Source organism: Aethalodelphis obliquidens, unplaced genomic scaffold (assembly GCF_003676395.1).
Source record: "Aethalodelphis obliquidens isolate GAN/ISIS:26980383/991018 unplaced genomic scaffold, ASM367639v1 scaffold26, whole genome shotgun sequence".
Lineage (NCBI taxonomy): Eukaryota > Metazoa > Chordata > Mammalia > Artiodactyla > Delphinidae > Aethalodelphis > Aethalodelphis obliquidens.
The window spans coordinates 15,101,690-15,120,108 of record NW_020837970.1 but is presented as its reverse complement, the minus strand read 5'-3'; the positions used below and the strand labels follow the sequence as shown (position 1 = coordinate 15,120,108).

Genomic DNA, 18,419 nt, shown 5'->3' with positions numbered 1-18,419 from the left:
TCCCAACTCCTCATGGTTGGGTGTGTGCCCCAGATGGGGCCAATTATAATACCATAGTCTCTAGACACTGATTGGTTCAGTGGTGGGCATGAACCAAAACCCTGAACTTTTCTGCTGGATCTAGTGGGGAAGGCTGTCTCTCTCCCTTTAGAATCTACAAAGTATAAGCTTGGGTCTGCTGGCTACATTTTTCTAGTAGACAGAGAAATCCTGTATGCTGCAGGAAAGGAGAGCAGAGTGAAGCAAAACTAAGAGAAGACAGAGAGAAAAAGACAAGTGTCTCATTTGGGACTCTTGATCCAGCCATACCTGCAGCAGTCACCTTTGTACTTCCTATTTACATGAACTTATACATTCCCTTTTCTGCCTCAGTCAGTTTGTGTAGAGTTTCTGTTACTTGCAACTGAAAGAATCTTCACCAATATAATCTCTTTATCTATAAAAATGAATATAATTCCTTGCAGGACACTTCTGACCCTCTGTATTATTATTATTGTTGTTACTATTTTGTTATTATTAAATGAGATCACAGGTGTGAAAGAGATTTCAAAATTAGTAAAATATCATATACAGCCCTCATGCATTGCCAGTGGGAATGTAAAATGGTGCAGCCACTGTGGAAATAGTTTGGCAGTTCCTCAAATGATTAAACATAGAGTTACCATATGATCCAGAAATCCTACTCCTAGGGAACTATACTTGACATCTTGTAATAATCTGTAAGGGAAAATAATCTGAAAAAGAATAGATATATCTGTAGATACATAGATGTAAATATAGCTGAATCACTTTGCTGTACACCTGAAACTAACACAACATTGTAAACCAACCATACTTCAATTTTAAAAAAAGAAAACATATGTCACACAAAAAGTAATACACAAATGTTCATAGCAGCATCATTCGTGATAGCCAAAAAGTGGAAACAACCAAATATCCATCACCTGATGAGTGGATAAACAAAATGTGATAGAGCCATACAATGGAATGTTATTTGGCAATAAAAAGGAATGAAATACTGATATGCAACAATACGGATGAACCTTGAAAACATTATGCTAAGTGGTAGAAGCCGGACACAAAAGGCCACATATTGTATGATTCCGTTTACATGAACTGTCCAGAATAGACAAATCCATCCGGACAGAAAGTAGATTAGTGGTTGCCAGGGGCTTGAGTGAAGGAGTGGAGAGTGGCTACTAATGATTAGTTTTTTTTTAGGGTGATGAAAATGTTCTGAAATTAGTAGTAAGAGGGGCACAACCTTGGGAATATCCTAAAAAATGCTTAATTGCATGGTGAGTTATGGTACGTAAATTACATCTCAACAAAAAAATAAATAGGCTATGTACATATAAAGGATGATTTTTATTATTATTATTCAACTCAAAGCCCAGCTTCCATAAAGCCCTTCGTCCAATTCTCTGAACTTCTCCAGACTGAATCTGCATTTTGCATGTGTTCCTCACACACTGCTGCCTTGTGTTATTTAAATAACGTTCAATAATCATTAAATAATAAATGATTTAAATGAATGATTAAATAACAATGATTATGTCAATAAATACGAGGTTATATCTTTTTTGATTCATTATTGTAGAAAATTAATTTCTTTTTAAAAAAATTTATATTGAAGTATAGTTGATTAACAATGTGTTAGTTTCAGGTGTACATCAAAGTGATTGTTATACATGCACATGTATCTATTCTTTTTCAAGCTCTTTCCCCATTTAGGTTATTACAGAATATTGAGCAGAGTTTCCTGTGCTATACAGCAGGTCCTTGTTGGGATGAGGTTTTGTCTTCTCAGCTTCTCTTGTGTGACTTGCAGAGCACAGGGGCACGGTAGGCACTTAAGTCTGGGTTGAAAGAATAAGTGAGGGCACACTTCTCCCCCTCCCCACCTTCCCAGATTATCCAAAGGCACCCATCATGTACTGAGGAGCCCCATGCCCCTGATGAGTACAATGTGAGTTAATGAATGGCAGAATTGCTACCTGAGGACCAGCACGCCCACTGCAGAGAGCCCCTTCAGCAAGCAGCATGCAGTCTCAGAGTGAGGTCCTCAGCCCACCTCCACAGCAGAGTGACCACAGTGCCCATCAGGACTCCCTGATCTTGGAGAAAATTCTTTGCAAGTGTTCCAGGCAATTCCCATACACTTGGACTTTGAGAACACTACGGAAAGTGTGAATTTGTATGAGGCGGCGAAGTGGTTTGCAGCCTGCTGGATAGCTGTTATCAGAATGCTCGAAGTTCAAAGCATCCTGACTCAAACTGGCTTAAACAATAAAGGGGACTCATTGGTCACGTAACTGGAAAGTCCTTGGGGGAGTGGACTGAGGGGGTGGCTTGATTCAGGGGACCAGCAAGACCCTCTTGGACTTGGTTTCTCCATTCTGTCATCCAGCATCTGCCTCATCCCAAGGCCAGATCTCCCTTCCCCACCCAGACCCCTATCAACTTCCAGACATACGTGATTCTTTGTCCCAGCCAGGGAAGGGACGTGGGGGTAAGAGAGGAGACACTTAGTTCGTTAGTTAATTCTAGTGGCTCTTTTAGAAGAGGAAGAATGCTTATTCCCAGAAAAACTTCTTCCTTGGTCATGTTGCCCTTTCTTAAACTATGGCCCGGGGATGGCAATACAGTGATTCATTTCAGCCTAAACCACATGCCTCCCCCAACACACGTGCGCGCGCACACACACACACACACACACACACACACACACACACCAGAGATAGAATCAGCTTCCTCCAAAGACTGTGGCTGAATGGGAGAGGTGAGGATACCAGAATAAAAACCAGGGTAGCTAGCAAGAGGACAGCGATATCGGGGAGCCAGGCACAATGCCCACTACTATTCCTGCGTGAACCTGGGCCTTCTCAAAACCCAGTCCCCTCCTCTGGGAAACCTTCCAATCCCTCCCCCACTCTGTGCACCCACACACCACCTGCCCTCATCCACCTATCCATCCACCCACTTACTATGTTCCTGGGGGCTAAGTGCTCAGTGTGAGCCAGAGATTTCTACCCCAGTGGTGTTTTCAATCTGGGCAAGGAGAGAAAAGTTAATCAAATGATTACACTAGTTAATGTCTGGTTTCTTGAGTAAGTACAAGGAAAAAAAATGAGAGTTGTGGGGGAGAGAATGAGCTTGTGTCTGGGCACCTGACCTGCTAAGGATGCAGGGCTGGGGAGGGGGGCTTCATGGAAGGTTTTCCCGAGAAAGTGATGTGGGACTTCTGCTCTAGTTTTCACCACACAGGCCATCCTACCCTCTGCCTCAGCTGTCTCCCTTGCTAGAAAGGCCAGCCTCCACACCCATGGGTTTTGGTCCAGGGCCTGATTTAAAGCTTATGCAACAAATGTGCATTGAATTTAATTGTCAGTGGTTAGAAGCGCTGGGAAGGAAGGTGGCTAGGTTCCAAAGAAGAGCTTCACTGTTATGGTAACAGTGGGCACAGGGTCCTCCTGCATGCTTTGGAATGCCTCAGGGGTGGGGGGTGGACAGCGTAGAGGTGGAAGGGGGATCTGCATTTATTCCAGGGCCAGGAGAAGCACTGTGGCCTTTACATTCCGAGCCCCAGGGTGCAGGAGAGCAGGGGGTTGTCTCAGAATGCAAGCTGGACGGACATCCACTCCCCTTGGCCAAGGGAGACCCGAGTCATGGCCCGTGTCCCTGAGTCACCTTAGGTACCCCTCTGAGCTCTCGGAAGCTCCTTCCTCTGGGACATGAGAATAGAAGCCACTCTTCCTGAACAGACTCTGAATTTGGTGGTAGTGGTGGTGTGGAGGCAGGCGCTCCACTGGTGAGGTGGTTCCCAGGAGCGGTTCTCTGGAATTTTCTCCTAAGGCAGAGGTGGGGTGGAGGCAGAAGGAGAGCTCCGGAGCGGCGTCGAGGCCGCAGCCCGCCGCCTGCCCAGGTGGCAGAGGGGCCGCGACTGGCCCGCAGCCAGAGCCCAGCGGTGTCCGGGCGCCCCTCCCCGCCGCTCGAGCCCTCCCACTTCCTCTGAAGGAGCCGCGGCTGTCAGGGAGCCGGGCGCCGCGCGCAGTGCAGGCTCAGGGCGCCTCGCAGAGGAGGCTGTCGCTCTGGCTCGCCGCCCCCCGCCGCTGCTCCGCACCGCGCCCCGCCGCCGCGCCGCGGACCATGGACCTGACCAGGGGCCTCCTGGTGGCGTGGGCCCTCAGCCTGTGGCCAGGTACGTGCCCCCTTATTACCCCCCCCCACCCCTCCGCCTCCGGGAGCCCCTCCCTGACCCGCCGAGGCCTGGGATACAGCTGCCAGGAGCCGGTCGCGGTGCGCTCCCAGGGTCCGACCTCGGCGGCTCTCGGGGACGTGGGTCCCCCGGGAACTGGCTGCAGTCGAGCGACTCCGCCAAGTTCCGCGCTAGAGGGAGGCGCGCGGAGGCGGCCAGAGGCCGGGACTTTGGTGGAGTTGAAGAGACTCGAGTTGAAAAGCGCCGAGGGCTGGTGGCCCCGCCGGGCGCCCTGCTTACCACCAAGCGCCCCGCCGAGCTTTCCGCGCCGCCGCGGGGGTCACTCGCGGTCCCGGGAGCGCCGAGGGCGCGCGTCCTGAGCGAGGGAAGGGGTCAGGGCGCCTGGAGAAAGCATCCCTAAGAGTGGAGAGCCTGCTGCGGCGGTCCCAGGGAAGGGGGGGGGGTGCTGGGGGAGAGCCGGGAGCCAAGAGCCGCCCAGGGTCCCTCGGGCCGGAACGGAGCGCAGCCTTGAGGCGGTCGGCGCCCAGGCTCTGGTGAGCCGTCGCGGGCCTAGCGGAAGGCTGCGGAGAGCAGCTCGGCAGTCCAGGGCTCCCGAAAACATTACCTGACCCTCGAGATAGGGACGGGGCATCGCCCCCCAGCCCGCGCTCAGAACTGTGCGCTCATTCAATAATGCGGGGGATTCCGCCATCGCTGAGACGTGCGCCGCCGCCTAATGCACTCCAGGTGTCGCGGCGCGGCGGCGACCCCGGGCCGGCGGGGCGGGCGGCCCGGAGCGAGAGGCCAGCCCTGGGCTATCCTCACTGGGGCACCCGGCCCGGGAGTCCCCACACTCCGAGTTCCGGCGCGACCCGCCACTTGGTGGCGGCGGCCAGAGGCGCTGTTCTACGGATCGGGAAAGCTTGCGGGACCCCTCCTTGCCGTGGCCGAGTGCTCTGGCGGGGACCAGCACCTCGGAAACTGGCCGAAGGGCCTAGCCTCCCCTTCTGCGTGGGCTCCAGGACTGGACTGGGGCCAGTAGTAGGAGTCAGATGCGGTGGCAGGGGGAGAGGCGCCCTCAAAGAGCACAGGTGGAGATCCCCCAGCCCAAGCAAGCTCACCCAGTCCAGGGGTACTACGGGAAACAAGTGCACCCAGCGTCGGTCTGTAGTGGAGCTTCTGGGAGGGCCTGTAGTTGAAAGGGGCTGTGCTGGTGGGGTTCAGTTCAGATCGTAGAGTCACAACTGAAAACAAACATTGATGCTTTAAGTTGGGGAGGAGAGAGCGTTGGGGACAGTGGGGGAAGAGCTGCGACCAGGCCAGCATATATCTAGAAACCGGCTGCCGGAGGAGGTGATGAAGCCCTCTCTAGGTCATGTAGGCAAGAGGGAGAACTCTAGGAACTGCCTTCAAATCACTAGGAGACCCAGCCATAGAAAAAGGGAATGCACTCCTGTGTGACCCCAGATATGTGGCCCCACCAGAACTTGAGTTGAAGCGGCTGCTTTAGGGGCTAGAGACAGTCCAGACCTCAAGGGGCAAAAGCTTTGAAATCAGACCTGGCTTCCCGTTCTGGCTTTGCTGCCCACTAGCCGTACAGCCGTAGGCGTGTTATGCAATCTCTACAACAGGTATCCTCCTCTGTGAATGGAAATAGATATTCTGAGACCATAAAGCTGTTGGCATGATTAAGTCAGGCTGGCCCTGTAAGAAAAGTTCTTAACACAGGGCTTGGTACACAGTAGGGCTGAATCGGTGGTTGATAATGATAAAGCAGGGATGGAGGGGGGTAAGGGCGCGCAGTGAAAGACAGGGACAGGATTTGTGACTCAGAGCTCCCTTCATATGGAGAAAACCACTCCTGAGTTATGTCTGGTCAGTCTGAGCTCTTGAAATATGGGATTCATTAAACATATCAATCAGTGTTGGAACAACATCTGCCTGCAAGGAACTGGGGGTGGGGCCCAAGCATGTATGCAGTCAGGGCCCTGCCTGTAGCTGAGAACAAGGTGAGACCAGGGAAAGCTAAACAGAAGCACTGGGGAGTGAATGGCACAGAGAAGCTAAGGGCTGCAATTCGAACAGGAGAAGTTCAGTTCCGCTTGAATAAGGCTTCCTGCAGGAGGAGATAGCATTTGGACTGGGCCTTAAAGGAGTGTGTAGAGTGTGGCTAGACCTTAAAGTGGGACTGTTTGTACATTAGAGTGTTATTTCCTGGAACTACAGTAGTTAAAGAACAAAAAGATGAATATTTGAAAACCACCAAGATGACTGTGGTGAGTAGTGACTCTGGAGATTAGAAGGGTCACAGAGGTCATTGGGTCCATTCCCCCAGCTCCAGAGCAGGACTGATGTTGATGTCTCATCTGTGCATCACACGGATTCAACGTGAGGATTATCAGGAAGCTTGCCTACTGGTGATGGCACAGTTTGGCTGGGCAGGGACTTGTCACAGGCCACGTTGGTGGGGGAGTCCTCATTAAGGCCATTATGAGTTCAGAGCCTTGATCTTTCCAGAGCTTCTGCTGCAGGCTGTGAAGGGTGATGAGATGGGCAGAACTATCAAGAAAGCCAGAAAAAAAGTAGACAGGTCCAAAGACTTTTATAGCTGACGTTCAGAGAGAACAGACCCATTGATCAGAACTTGCCTATTGTAATGCATATGATTAGGAAAAAGAATATATATATGTATAACTGAGTCACTTTGCTGTACAGCAGAAATTAAACACAGCATTGTAAATCAACTATACTTCAATAAAATTTTTAAAAATAAAATAAAAGTGAAATCCTCCCAGTTTGGAAGCAGAAAAAAAAACTCAGTCTTTACTGAGCACTTGTTACCTGACAGGTGACATAAAGACACATAGGGAGATCAGACAGAGCGTGGTTGTGAAGGCCCTGGGGTTTCACTGCCTGGGATGGGTCTGGCCTCTGCTAATTGGGACTCTGTTTCCTTGGCAAGTTACCAACCAGCTCTGTGCCTCAGTTTTCTCATCTGCAAAATGGGGATGATAACAATAGAACTTAAAGAGTATCCAAAGATTTATGATGTATATAAAGTACTTGGAAAATTGCAGGCACATATTGAGCATTTAGGAGTTTGTCTTTCTTCTCCATCATCATCATCATCATTGCTCATTACTGGCCATTGAGTAAGGGATCTAAGTAAGGATGCAGAGATGTAACCTTCATACTTCATACTCATAAATAAACCTAAACTTTCCTAACCCCTTCTCCCAAAGGCCTGGCCCAAAATCTTGGTCATAATGGGAACTCAGGGTTTTTTGTTTTTGTTTTTGCCATTGAGGCTGTCTTGAAGTCAGTATGATCCTGGCATGAGTGTTTTGTGTCGTTGGAGAGAAGAACCATACCACTCCCTTGTGTGTCCTTGTGGGTGGGGGTCTTATTCAGCAGAAAAACCTTGTATGGAAAAGGCACAGTACTGGGCACCACAGGTGTGCAAAGACTAAAAAGACCCAAGTCCTGCTCTCCAGCTTGGGAAGAGCAGGGAAGGAGATAAAGTTTGTCACTTTGCCTCCCCAGTGCCCGCCCTGCTGGGAGCTTGTCAGCCAAGCCTCTCAGCCACCATCAGCCGTGGAGCTTCTGGACCCTTGCACAGGCAGACCCTGGGGGCCCTAACGAGATGAAAGTGGAATACGACCCTCTTTCTTCTTATTCACCATGCCCCTATCTCTACCCTTCAGTGGATCCCCCAGAAATGGGATGTCTATCCCCTCAGCTAGACATCCTCATTGTTCCCAGCCCACCCACAGGGCTGTGGGTCCTTGAGAAACTCAGACAGCAGCTCACCTTCATTTTGCCCTCTGTGAACCTCTTTGTCTCCCCTCCTGCAGTGACAGCTTCCTCCAGCAGCAGGGACTTCCCTTCCATCCTCTCCCCTCACTGCTTAGGACGGAACTATGGTCTTAGCTGGCCTAGCCTGGCTCTTGCTGTGTAGAAGGGAGTTTTTGGAGAATTAAAAAGCCCTCTTTTCTCTCCTTAATGCCTGACTTTGGAGATTCTTGTTTCACCACAGGCTTCCAGATCTTACATTGTTCTATTGCAGTTGCAAAGAGAAAGGATCCGTCACCATCCTCCCCAGGTAGTGACAGCCTCTGGCCGGCTCAGGGAGGGTCAGCTACAAAACAAGCTTTAAACATGCACTAACACATTCCAAAAACGGTGTCTCGTCTGGCCCTCATAGCTTAATGCCCCTATCCCAACACCACCGAACCGTGGGCTACCCTCAGGAATTCATAGCCATTTGAAACTATTTCCCCAAAACGATTCTGAGCTCCAAAGTCACCCACACGCCCTCAGTGTGGAGTGCTTGCTCTAGAGAGCTGTGGTCCAGGAAGGAGGGTTCCCATCCCCCAACATGTAAATCCTGAGTGTACCAATTCTTAGTTGAGAGCCCAGAAGGTTACCAGCCAGGGGAGAAGGGGAGGAGACTGGAGTCAGTCATCTCGTAAGCCAAAAATAAATAAGCTCCCCCAAAATTCCATGAAGGGTTTTCATACTCTGTACTTATGACCTTCACGAGATGAATAAAATTCCTCCTGGAGGAAGACGTCAGTGTGGTCAAACATGCCCCCATCTCCACCCCCACCGCCTCTATCCCAAACTTCCTCCACCTTCGAGCTTACTGAGCTGGAGTGATGATCATTACGTGTGTGGCCTGGGAGCCCAACTGGATTCAAATCCTTTCTGCTTGGGTGACCCTGGATAAGTCCCTCTGGGCCTCATCTCCTCATCTGTAAAATGGGTAGAATAACGACTTCACAGGCCGATGTGCGCTTTAGATGATCTCTACGTGGTTCACTCATATCAAGTGTTTGGAACAGCATCTGGCACCCAGTAAGCCCTCAGTGCCTGATAGCAGGCACTGCGTCAAGCATTTTCTCACATCTCAGCTAGGCCTCGCTATGGAAGTCACTACAGCAATCACCAGGTTACACGTGAGAAGTTAAATGGTTCATCCAGGGTCATGCTGACTGAGTAAGAGGCGATGTTTGGTGTTTGCCCTTAATCCACGCATAATGTCTCTTCAGGAGGGCACAGAAAGATGAATAAGATGCCCTTGCTGGAAGATACTGTCTTCAGGGAAAATGAGATCTGTACGCAAATGGCCATCCTCACGTGGGCACGGGTCCAGGAGAAGCAGCTCTCTCCTTCAGACTCAGCTAGACAGCGATTTCCCACTCAAGGTGCTGGCTTGGTGAGAAGTGGTCCTCGCGCCCTGCCTTTTAATACGGGAGCCTCTCTCCCTCACTTGCCTCCCTGCTCGGGGCCGAGTGGGGCTCTACCATCTGCCCCCAAGTCCCAATATTCTGGGCCACTCTGACTGTCTCTCCAACCTCCTCAGGGTCTAGGCTGGGCATTGCTCTCCTCCCTTCCCTGCCTCTGCTTCCCCTAATCAAAACCTGCTCTGAGCTCCAGGCCTAACGAGTTAATTCATGCTGCACAGCACTAATGAGTGATGACAGCTTCGTGTGTCCTTCAAAGTGATTTGCATTTTAACTGGGCTGTGCCTTGAGCCAAAGGATTGAGGGGCTAATGACGGAATTTCAGGTGCCAGGACCTGAAATAGGTGAGACCAAAAAGTTGAGGCAAGGGACCTGCCTGGCCTGGTTCGGCCCCTTACCCCACTACTCCATCGCCGATCAGATGGGTTCTACCTGGGCCCTTGTGATGATGGGCGGCATCCTGTAACATAGAAGAAGCCAGTCTGTGGCTTGGGTGATGCTGCCCTAAAGCGGGCAGAGGTTTTTCCACGTGGCATGTGGGGTGAGTTAGGCAAGTTGCTATAGCAGTGTGCTCCAGGATTCCAAACAGGATGACACAGAGAAGGGGCTCCTGCCTCCGTAGCTGGGGCTGACAGCTTTCTTCCCCCAGCGGCATCACCCAGCTGGGCCAGGCTACAGGAATCCTGACCCTGCAGATTTCCAGGACCTGTTTCTTTGCAGACTGGGCCTCAAGAAGGCCATGGAAAAACCATGAAACGAGTAAGTGGATGCAGCTCCCAACAGTCTGCAAAGAGCGCTCCCGGGTATTTGTTCTGTCAGTCACAATAGGCCAGGTGAGGTCAGAGGTCCTGTCGAGGCTGGTAGGTCCATTAGATAGAGGGGGAAACTGAGGCTTTTCAAAGTGAAATGATTTCCTGTGATTTCCCCAAGATCACATAGGAATTCAGGGACAGATCTTCCGGCCAAAGATGAGATTAGAAACCTAGTTTGCTACACTCATCAGAGGAACTTAAGGAGCAAGCAGTGCTTCGGCCAAAGGAATGAAGTTCTAATGGTAGGTTTTCTACATCTGTGGCAGGCAGGTAGGACAAGATCATTGAAATCATTCTCTGTAGATCACTGGGGGTGTCTGCAGTCTCCACCGCCTGTCCTTTCTGTCTCGTCCATCCCCAGGCCCTCAGACTACTGCTTCCTCCTACTGCCGGGAAGAAGACCACAAAGTGAGGTCCATCTCCTCTCCTTCTACTGGAATTGCTCTTTTCCTGGAGCTCATAGCCTCTCATATTTGGTGACTGGTGGCAACCATAAGGTCCCATAAATAGTATGTAGACAGAGCTCTTCTCTGAGTTTATTCCCACCACTTACCACATATGCAGGATCAGCTACATAATCTGTGGGGCCCAGTGTGAAATGAAAATACAGGGCTCCTTGTTTAAAGACTATTAAGAATTTCAAGGTGGCCACGGCAGAGCATTAAACCAAGCGGGGGCTCTTCTGAGTGTGGGGCTGAGCAACTGCTCACAGAGTTCTCCCTGCAGGCTTGTGAGTTGGCAAGGAAGGCGCCAGGATCCCTCTTGACACATGAAGAAACTGTGTGGCTCGTCCATTTGGCCAGTATGTACTGAGCACCCACTAAATCTCAGGCATCTCCAGGTTCTGGAAATTCCAAATCAGATAAGGCTCAGCCTCTGTGAGGGCAGGAAGGCACAGATCACACATGGGCTGCAGGGCCCATGCAAAGTGCTTGTGTCCGTAGATGCAGGGGTGCCCATAGAGCAGTTCTGAAGGCACACAGCCAGGGCTGTGGAATGATTTTTAAGCCATGGAATTCAGAAGATGCTTCTGTCTCCAGTTACTGCCTCAAGACCCCTTTGAGAACCTTTGGGGGCGACCTTCAAGCATTTGATGCTGGGCTCTGGAATAGCCCTCTTGGCGAAAGCAAGAAGCCAGAACTTGAAATGCTGGCCTTGCCACAGCCACGGGTATTGGTGCTGCCGTGGTCCTGCTGGGCGAATCCTTCTAAATAGGAGGTCACTCCTCGGGTTCTTTACCTGCCCACTTCAGCCTCCCCTCCTGGTCTGCAGACAGTCAGCAAGTCCAGTGGTCCTCATTCATGGGTGAACAAGAGGATTATGGTGTAAAACAAAACTTTTCACTGACCCCACCAGAGCACACCATCACTCTCCATGATGGGGCCTGGCCTTGGCTTTTTTTTTTTTTTTTTTTTTTATGGTACGCAGACCTCTCACTGCTGTGGCCTCTCCCGTTGTGGAGCACAGGCTCCGGACGCGCAGGCTCAGCGGCCATGGCTCACGGGCCCAGCCGCTCCGCGGCATGTGGGATCTTCCCGGACCGGGGCACGAACCCGTGTCCCCTGCATCGGCAGGCGGACTCTCAACCACTGCGCCACCAGGGAAGCCCAGCCTTGGCATTTTTTAAAGCTCCCCAGTAATTCTAATGGGCAGCCAAGGCTGAGACTCACCGGTGTCATCTAAACCCAATCCCCAGTCAAGCAGAAGAGAAAACACCGTCCAGGGAAGGGAAATGACTTTCTCAGGATCGCAAACAGTCAGTGGTGAAACCAAGATGTAACCACTTGTCCTGCTTCCCAGGTTTCCAGCCCACCTCTCCCGCCTGCAGTTTCACAGGATTCATAGCCAGGCTGGGCTGGAGACACAGCGTGGAATCAGAGTTTGAGAGGCCGAGGCACAAGGGGGAATGTGAGATGGGAGTTGGTATTTGGAGGGTTATTAATTTAGTGGCCTTGTCTGTGTCCCCCACAAGGCCATAAGCTGTTGATCACTGCGTGGCCCCAAGTGGGGCAGAGGAAAGCCAGAGAGGGGCTATGGGGACACCAGTTTAGCTGAGGATCCTGGTCAGAACTTCTCACAGACAGATGGACTGGCACGGCAGGAGGTGTCCAGCAGGGTTAAACAGAGCCGATCAGGGTCATTCCAACCCTGCGATTCTGGGCCCCACTGAAGCTGTTGTGAGTGTTCAGGTGAAGGAAGCACCTGACTCAGGACGGGGACTGTCAAAGAGAAGCCCAGGTCGGGTGGGGAAGGGATGCTCCATCAGGAAAAAGAGGACAGGCTTGCCTGGGGGAGGCAGAGCAGGAAGCCCCTGGGACCAGCCTGAGGCCCAAACTCCCTCCTGCCCCCATCCACCCAGACCTTCCTCTGTAGCAGACAAAGTGAGGCTAAAACACAAACTGAGTGTGTAGTCACTTCCCCTGCTTAAAACCCTCAGTGGCTCCCTATTGCCTTAGGTTGAGTCCAGCCTCTTTAATAGAGCTCACCAGACCCTGAATAGCCTGCACTCAGGACTCCCCTCTAGCAGCACCATGTGCATGGGCACGTCTACACCCCTATGGCAGCTCCACTAAACTGAGCTTCTTAGTGTCTCAAACGCACCAGCTGTCTCTGTCCTTCACTCACATTGTTCCCTATATCCCATTCGACCCCCTCCTTTCTCCTGGCTGTCTCTCACTTATTCTTCAGGTCTTCCTCCTGAAAGCCTCACCTGACTCAGTCAGACCTTGGATCAGTTACTTTTGTGATCTCAAAATCTCTATACTTCTTACAGTGTTATACCCCATACACAACACAGTATTATAATAGCCTGGACAGCTTTGCCCACTGGACTGGAGCAGGGACCACATCTCCTATCAGTCTCTGTATTGCCAGCTCTCCCACAGTGCCAGACGTAGTACTGCTCAAATAATATGTGTTGAATGAATGTAAGAACTGTCTAAGTCAACAGAAAGATATCTAAGGGCAAGATAGATGTCTTATGTTTCTTTGCAGATGCACCGCCAAGAGGTCCCAACACGGTGGCCTGTATTAGGTGCTGTGCTAGGGGCTCTGAGGGATAAAAGTTAAGAGATAAGTCCTGTCCTTCAAAGAGTTTATGGTCTAGTAGGAGAGAGATCTTTGGATAAATAACTAATACAGGGCTTCCCTGGTGGCGCAGTGGTTGAGAATCCGCCTGCCAATGCAGGGGACACGGGTTCGAGCCCTGGGCCGGGAAGATCCCACATGCCGCGGAGCAGCTAAGCCCGTGTGCCACAACTACTGAGCCTGCGCTCTAGAGCCCGTGAGCCACAACTACTGAGCCCACGTGCCACACCTACTGAAGCCCGTGCACCTAGAGCCTGTGCTCCGCAACAAGAGAAGCCACCGCAATGAGAAGCCCGCACACCGCAACGAAGAATAGCCCCCGCTCACCACAGCTAGAGAAAGCCCACGCGCAGCAACGAAGACCCAATGCAGCCAAAAAAAAAAAAAAAATAACTAATACAAGGGAGGAAGTAATAAAAGCTGTAAGAGAGCTACAGATAAAAGACTCTGGAATTTGAGAGGTGAAAAAGAGATGATTTGTAACTGCAAGAAGAGCAGAGAATATATCTGGGGAACAGCCTGATGTTTGGTTGGCAGGATGCTGGAGTATGTGCAGAACTGCAAGAATGGAACATGGGCTGAGGCCACCGAGAGAGGACCGAATGCCAACTAAGGCATTTGGATATAGCAGATGGGAGCCACTGAAGGTTTTTGAGGGAGGGTAGAGCATGTTCTAATGTATGTTTTGAGAAGCTCCTTGGCGGGGCGGGGGGGCATATGGGTGTAGGTTGAATGTGACAGGACAACAACTAGAAGCAAGTGGATTGCTCAGATGGCTACTGCAGCAACCCAGGCAGGAGGATGCCAGAGCCTGATGTAAAGGTGGTGAGAGGAGAGAGGAAGAGGGAACCTGTGAGGGGCAGAACGGAACATCCTTGGTCAGGGAAGGAAAAGGAGAGAATATGGAGGAGGCGGGGTGTTAAGGACCAGGAAGTTGAGTGGATCCTGGACATGTCGACTTTGCGGGGCTCTTGGGCAGGTGGAAATGTTGGCTGGGAGCTTGGAAGCGAGCCTGACTTGGAATGTTTTGACTGGGAGCCTGTCACGTATACATGCTTAGTGGCACGCAGGCCTGAGAGAGAGGGAGAACCCGTGGCATGGGCCCTCCTGTCCCTCTATCCCCTTTCCAGGCCCAGAAGCAGTGATTCATGCCCCAAACTTAAAGAGAACCCAGATTCTGATTTTAAAAGCCTTTCAGAGCAGAAGAAACCAACGAGAAGGCCAGGCCAGACCACAAGCCAAACATCAACTGTGGAATGTGCTTGCTAATGACGGCGAGGCCAGCCAGGGGCAGACATGCTGGCCGGCTTGCCAAGAGGCCCCTCCGGTTGTCCGGAATATGTCAAAATGGCCACCGAGATGGTCCCTGCTCGTCCCTCTCTCTTCCGTGTGCATCTCTGCATTTGAGCACATCTTAAAACTAGCCCCTCCCCCCACCCCCAGTCTGTAAGTCGCACTGGTCCCCATGATCCTTGCTGTGAAAGCTCTGGTCTGCCATCCGTCTTCCCACCTCTGCTCAGCCCGGAGGACTAGGACCAGGAGACAGGCAGGGGTCTGGGGGCTGCTCTGGGGGTGCCCAGAAAGGCTCCCGTGGCTTGTGGCAACCAACTGGTCTCCCTGCATCCGCCCTGTCCCTTGAGCTCCTGCACCCAGTAGCCAGAGGGATGCTGCTTGAATGTGGATGGGATCATGTCCTATCCCTCTGCCACGAACTCTCCGGGGCTCCCCTTCTTCTCTGGGTGAGAGGCTTGTGTGATCTGACTCCCCTGCCTTTTCCACCTCATCCTCTACTCCTCCCCCACTTGCTGCTTCGGCTCCACCCACACAATTTCTGGAATGTTCTTCAAACATACCTGGCGCCTTGGGCTTCGCACTTGCTATTCCTTCTGCCTGGATGCTCTTCACCAAAGAGCCTCTCTCGCTTCCTTCAGGTCTTAACTCCAACACCCGCCTCTCATGGAGGCCTTTCCTACACCCCTAACTAAAATGTCAGCCTCCCCTGCATGCACCCCCTTATATAAACCCCCGTGCCTGCTTTAGTCCCGCTGGGGTATTTGTCACTAGCGAGCATTATTACCAATTTTCTTTATTAACCTTGTTTATTGTCTGTCTCCTCCAACGGAGTGTCATCATGAGAGCAAGAATTTCTATATGTTGTTTTACGTGTGTATCCCAGGGTCCAGAGCAGTGCCCAGCCAGAGGAGGCAAGTAATAAGTAGTCGTGGAATGAATGAATCAGTGAAGACCTCCGCGCAGCCTGCAGCAGCCTGAAATCCCATTAGTTAATCCCCTTTGAGATAAGTATCACCCTCTCCCCAGTCACCTTTCTTAGGATACCAGTCCCCTAGGCGTTCAGTCCTGACACTTCACGGGCCATTGGTTAGTAAAGCCTTTCTTTCCAGACAAGAGTGTGGTGGTAGTTGCTGGCGGGCTGCTGAGGCGGAGGAGGGGATCTTGAAGGGAGAAGGGCCTTGAAAGGGGCAAAGTGTTCAGAGCAGGCAGCCCAGGCCAGCCCAGCTGGCCCCATGCTGTTCAGTGTTATTTACTGTGACTCAGAGAGGACACAAGGAGACATGGGACAGACCTTGTTTTGACACAGAAAAAACCTAGGTATGTAATGGACTTCCCAGGGAACAGCGGGGTGGAGCAGAAGTTTAAAATGCCTTGTTTCCCACAGAAGGGTAGTGATTCAGACATCCTCCATGGACTGCAGAATGAGGATGTGTCCTCCGGTACCCCAGAAGGAGCTGGGAGTGCCCAGAGAAGATGGCAGGGGCTGAACAGTAGACCCCAATAGTGGACCAAGTTATGGTCCAATCCCTGGGAACCACCAGACCAGATTCTGCCCTGGTGACTGGGGAGATGACAATAAACCCATTGTACATGTGGGGAGACTGAGTCTGAGCCCAGTGAGGTTCATATTTGGGGCATGTAACCACTGACTTGAGGTTTGAATACCGGCCCTGGCACTTACTAAGTGTGTGACCTTGGGCAGCTCACATCCTCTCTTTAGAATGTATAATGGGAATTATAACGCCTACCTTGTAGGATTAGTATGAATAAATAGAAATAATACTGATTACCAAACAACATGTCTGGCAGGGATGACGTGCTCAATAAACGTGTACTACTTGCTAACAGTCATTGGGGGCTTCCATGAATCAGGCTTTGTTCTTTTTTTTTTAATAAATTTATTTATCTATTTATTTTTGGCTGCATTGGGTCTTCGTTGCTGTGTGCGGGCTTTCTCTAGTTGCAGTGAGCGGGCTTCTCATTGCGGTGGCTTCTCTTTGTTGCGGAGCACAGGCTCTAGGCGCGCGGGCTTCAGTAGTTGTGGCACGTGGGCTCAGTAATTGTGGCTCACGGGCTCTAGAGCACAGGCTCAGTAGTTGTGGCATACAGACTTAGTTGCTCCGCGGCATGTGGGATCTTCCCGGACCAGGGCTGGAACCCGTGTACCCCTGCATTGGCAGGCAGTTTCTTAACCACTGCACCACCAGGGAAGCCCCAGACTTTGTTCTGAGCACTCGTCTTCTCAATAATCCTAAAAGAGGGGTGCTGTTATCTCCTCCATTTTAGAGATGAGGAAACGGATGCATGTCGTTAAGTAACTTACCCAAGGTCACCAGGGTCATAAAGTCACAGCCTGGGATTGGAACCCAGAGGGTCTGACTCCAGAAACTGCAATTCCCAGAGGTCACGTGACTTGACTGAGGTCTTGCAGCTGCCGATAAAAATGAGATCCAGACTCCAAATTCAGGTTTGATCATCTCCAAAGCCCATCTTCTTTCCTGCTTTCCCTGTACTGCTCACACAGCTCTGGCCATATCTGTGTAACATCTGGAGTACTTTCACTTAATAATTTTCATTCAACTGACTTTAAATCAACTCAGTCTTTTCACTTACCTTCATCATAAGCAATAATTGCTGTGAAACCTAAGTTTTGATTTGCTTGTAATTTTTTAATATCCATTAAACGTGAGTTGTCAAGTTTTAATGTTCACCCTTGTCCCACGTAAACTCTTCTCACCCACTATGCCCTAGGAGACACTAGGTCACCCTGTGCGGCCCTCAGCAAGGACAGGTGACCCCTAGTCCCTACTCATCCAGAACTGAAGTGCGACGGGGCTCAGGTTTGCCTGGGGGACGTTTTGACGAGACACACCTAGACTCCTTTCATCTGTGGCATGATTTCTCAGCTGCCCTGGCTCTGTCTTCTTGGAGGTTTAGTCAAGGCCCCCTCCAGGGCTAGTATCCCCTTGGCGCACACCGGGAAGAGTCCAGAGAAGTTGGCAGGTGTGGCCATTTTCTGTCGTGCTCAGCCCACCCCAGGGTGAGGCCCAGGAGGGCACTTTCACACCACCTGGTAGCCAGGTCCCTTAGTGTTTCTGCAGTGCTGTTTGGCTTGGCAGTGGCCCCACTGGACTGGTGCCCACTGCTGATGGAGACGGGCCAGGGAAGAGGGGTCTGCCCAGGGTGCCCCACTCATGAGGGCGGAGGGAGCTTTTATGTGGAAGCAGAGGCCAAAAGCCCCAGATCAAAGCTTTGCTGAGCATTGTACTGGCCTGGAGTTGGGAAGGGGGCAGGGAGGGATGTGTTAGGGGGAGAGCAAGGAACCACTGGGGAGGGCAATCCAAATAAGTCTGTTGTCTCCATGAAAGAAGAGGAAACCCCCAATCCTCTCAGTAACAAGTGTCCTTAGAGGATGTAGGTTAAAGTGGAGAGGAGGTTGCTGCTTTCTCTGGGCCCTAGCAGCTCCAGAAAGGCCTCCTCTTCCAAGAAGCCCTCCTGGATCTCTGTCAAAGTGATGATCATATTTCTGTGAGCTTCTCTATCACATCAGCTGCATTTCATCAGCTATCATCTTATCAGCTCCACCCTCCCTCTCCACAAGGCTGCCCGTCCCTCGGGCAGTGGGCACTGTTCACTACCTTACCTCTTACCTTCTCCTCCCCTGTATAGCGTCCCACCATCCTGCCCTACCTCCAACTCTTAGGGTCTTGACACTGCCTCAGGCAGTTCATGCCAGCCCGCGCCCCTCTTCTTTAAACCTTGACTCCGCTCAGCCTGCTGGGC

General features: G+C 51.3%; 1 protein-coding gene across 2 annotated transcripts in view; it reads left to right on the top strand.

Annotated features, from left to right (window-relative positions):
* Positions 1–3,851: 3,851 nt before the first annotated feature.
* ITGA11 (integrin subunit alpha 11) overlaps positions 3,852–18,419 on the top strand; it is a 124,533-nt gene continuing 109,965 nt past the window's right edge. Inside the window, exon 1 of one of the 2 annotated variants that reach the window (XM_027123429.1) lies at positions 3,852–4,201. In XM_027123429.1, coding sequence (XP_026979230.1) covers positions 4,150–4,201 — 52 coding nt within the window. In that variant the 5' untranslated portion in view covers positions 3,852–4,149. The remainder of the gene's footprint in view (positions 4,202–18,419) is intronic. The other variant, XM_027123428.1, reaches the window with a different exon arrangement.